A 3,879-nucleotide genomic window follows, 5' to 3' on the forward strand; every position below is an offset into this window, starting at 1 on the left:
CAACATCACCAAGTAATAATTAGAGAGCAAAATCTTGGTGCTTTGACAGGTCAGTTACAAGTAATAGTTTTGTCCCTCTTATCAGTTAAATACAAAAAATATTAATATTAATCATGCAAACATTATATATCATAATTCCTGAAAAATTCAAATAGCCTAAAAATAGAGTTTTCAAGTTGAATAATTTATTAATTAATTAATTCTAACAATCTCTTTTTTCTTCTTGGTTAAGATGATTGATATCTTATATTTTGTGCATGATAGGTGAAGGTAACTTGTAACTAGTACCTGTAAAAGAGAAAATAAAATAATATTTTAGAGAGAGATGCTCGGAAAATATATATGTAGTACTAAATGAAGATTGTGAACTTTTATTATAAAAGTCCCGTAGTGTATTTATAACTTATGAGTCTTGTTGTTTTGTAAAGAAGAGGGTCTGAAATGCAGTTTAACCCCAATAGTATCTAATAAGAGATAAATATCCCTTACATTTGTATTAATGTTTGATTTAAATATGATGAGTCTCTGAAACACTTTTATACACCTAAAAGATGTAGAAAAATTAGGATCCAATATATTAAATGTAGCCGAGCCCTTATGAAGACTGAACTCTTTCCCTAAGCTAGACCTAAGAGAGGTGAGTTATTCCCTTGATGAGCCTAAGGGAGGCTGGGTTTGTCCTTTAGGTGAATCCAAAGGAGACTGGGTTCGTCTCTTAGGTGTGTTCTAGGGAAAATGCTCATTTTCTTGGATGCGTATAGAAAGAATGATTTGGTCATTCACTCAGGCGTGCCCAAGAATGCTCATTCTCTCGGGTGTGCTTGGGGCTTGGCACGGTGCCAAGCTTCAATTATGGTTGGGTCTGGCGCACACCTTCACTAGAATGTACTTGTATTTTCAAAAAATTATATCCATAAATCTTTCTTGATCCAGTGTTTTTTTTTTTTAAAAAAAACATATACCTTTAAAAACTTCTTTCATCAATAATCTTTTTCTACGAGAGACACTTGAGAGTCTGTCATGCAGTTTTTTATCAGAAGCAAGTTGAGAACTGCTATAAACTAGTCTTGGGCTCTTGTTGGAATCCAAAACTTGGCACTTAGTCTCTAAAAAATTTGTTAGCATTGTCAATTATTGGTTTTTCTAAGATAGCATTCAAAGTTCTGTGGATTCAATGTACTTGAATTAATACGAAGAGAAATTGAAAACAGAGATAATATTAGATATTGCTTATCCTTGATTGATCTTATCTTCTCAGTACATGTTGCTTGCAGAAATATTGCAAATCCTTTTTCACACAGGAAAACGCTTCCTTTTCCACTGTCCTATTTGCAGTTTTCAAGGGGAACCCCGCACAAGCACCTATTATGGAAATATGTGGAGTAATCAAAGCTCTGTAGCTTACCACCTACAGGAATCTGGCCACACAGCCTGTTGTAACTCATGTTCAGGGACTGCAAAGGTATCTGAGTCATTTGTGGAGGTATGCTTCCGAAAATCTTGTTGTGACTAATGTCCAGATTTTCCAAGCCACTTGGAAACGTCACAGTTGACAAATTGAATTTCAATATATTCCTAGAGAGATACACATTTCGAGTAGTTTTGTTCAGCCCAAATAGCATGGAAGCATCACCAACAAGCTTGTTGCGTGATAAATCAATGACGAGGAAGTCCATGTTCCCTAATGATGCAGGGATTTCACCAGTAAGTTGGTTGTGAGACAGGTAAAGATCCGGTACGGTGCCTTTAAATGTCCCGAATGATTCTGGGATTGAACCTGTCAGCCTGTTCCTGTCCAAGTGAAGAGCACCAAGATTTGGCAGCAAAGCTAGTGAGCTCGGTATTGATCCAGAAAGGCTGTTAAAAGACAAGTCCAAGAATGTGAGCTTCTTGAGTTTGCTAAGAAAGCCAGGTACTGTCCCAGTGAGATTTAGCCGGTCAAGTCTGAGAAAATTTAAGTGCACGAGCTTGGCAATGGCAGGTTGTATGGGGCCTGTAACATCTGTCAGCTTGCGGAATACAAGGGTCTGGAGATAGGGCAAGTCCCCAACTGCAGCAGGGATTTGGCCAGAAAGGTTACCAGCAAAAATTGTGAGAGAAATGATGCGGTTGGAGGTGGAATCACACTCAACCTGGTACCACGCTTTGCAGCAATCAGTGTCCGATTTCCATGAAGCTAAGAGGTATGGATCGCCAAAATGTTTTTTGATTTGTAGGAGAACCTTTTTGTCATGGGAATTGCAAAGTTCTTTTGAGAGGGAGAGTGAAAGAAGAGTGGAAATGACAAGGGAAAGGAAAAGGGTTTTCATGCTCGCTTCTGCTCGCTCTAGAAGACCTCTTCTTTTTGCTCTACGTTTTTGATAGATGGAATGCAAATGTTCTATTTAAAGAGTTCTTCTGTCTTTGATATGTTTGTATGGTTATGAGTTATGATCTGAGGAAAGGCTATATAGACAGCTCAGAGCTGGTTTGAAGAGGGAAGTCCAAGTAAATATCGGCCAAAATATTTGACTCACCTAAGCCAGATTTAAGGTGAGACCCAAAACTGTCAGATCTCCATGTTCTTGTATCTCTTTACCACCGGCTTTCCTGCTGGTTTATATATTAACTAGACACAATACATGAGAGTGAGTAGTTCGTGTTTGTCCTGTTAGTTGTTTATGTTAAATCATAGCTGCCTTAATTATTGACTAGGTTGCTCAGGAATTTATTGAGAAATTAAGTATTCAAGATTCAATTCTTAGCTATTAATTATATTTATTTTGGATACCTTCCAACATTGACTTATCCTTTCCCCCCTACCCCGCCTAATTATCTGTTTGATGATAAATTTAAATAGTGTTAGGAAAAGCTTTAAAACTATGTTTTTTTAAATTTTGAATTTTTTTAAATTAATATTTTTTTTATTTTTAATTGTTTTGATATATTGATATTATTATAAGATATTTTTAAATAAAAAATATTTTAAATCACAAGTATTACCATGCTTCTAAAGATTACCTTCTTAATCTCGTGTTTCAAGTTCGGATGATTTTGTTGGGGGTAATGGCAAACCTGATAATAATGTCATTTTGCATCTTTACAAAGCTACATAAAACCAAACTAATAAGCTTGACCAGTCAATATACATACATATATATATATATATATATATATATATATATATATATATAAAATACACTTGACGCTACATACGGGTAAATAGTTATTTTCAAGAACTAAACTAAGAGAAAGAACTCGTAAACTTGAAATATTACCATGTTCGTTATCTGCAACTCTGAGTCAACTATGAGCCATGTTCGTTATCTGCAACTCTTATGTATAAAAGAGCTGGATCTCAGTTTCTAGGCCATGTAAAGGCACACACTCCAAGACACCTCCACCAAGTAATGTCAAATGAAAATGATATTATCAAAATGAGATAAAGGTCATGGGTGCTTTCATTGGTTTCGTATAAAAAGTAACGTAAAATGTCCGCTCTTTTTCTGTATTAATTAATCATACATAACCGTTCATTGGAACATTCAGGTCACCGGACTTCTTCTTCTTTTTGTACGGTACAACCTGTAACCTTGTTTTATTGGCATTCCTCATGGAATGGTTTCGATAATAAAATCAGCTCACCAGGTGTCAAGTGGCTTGGATTCGTTTTCTTTTCACCTTGACAAGAGGTTTTGTGCTTGGCTCGCGGTTTAATATTTTTTTCATGGTTTTTTTTAGTGTTATTATATCATTTGGATGTGTTAATATTAAATTAAATTTTAATAAATTAAAAAAATATTATTTTGATGTATTCTTAAATAAAATATACTTTAAAAAACAATTGTTAATACACTCTCAGACACCCTCTGTAAAAAAAGATATCTATGTTAATTTTTA

The 3,879-nt window shown here is 34.9% G+C and overlaps 1 protein-coding gene across 1 annotated transcript; it reads right to left on the reverse strand.

Annotated features, from left to right (window-relative positions):
* Positions 1-1,201: 1,201 nt before the first annotated feature.
* Positions 1,202-2,440, reverse strand: LOC133677599 (polygalacturonase inhibitor-like). The gene has a single exon (XM_062099689.1). The coding sequence runs from the start codon at positions 2,307-2,309 to the stop codon at positions 1,326-1,328; it is 984 nt and encodes a 327-aa protein (XP_061955673.1). The 5' UTR covers positions 2,310-2,440; the 3' UTR covers positions 1,202-1,325.
* Between the last annotated feature and the right edge of the window lie 1,439 nt (positions 2,441-3,879).

Source organism: Populus nigra, chromosome 17 (genome assembly GCF_951802175.1).
Source record: "Populus nigra chromosome 17, ddPopNigr1.1, whole genome shotgun sequence".
Lineage (NCBI taxonomy): Eukaryota > Viridiplantae > Streptophyta > Magnoliopsida > Malpighiales > Salicaceae > Populus > Populus nigra.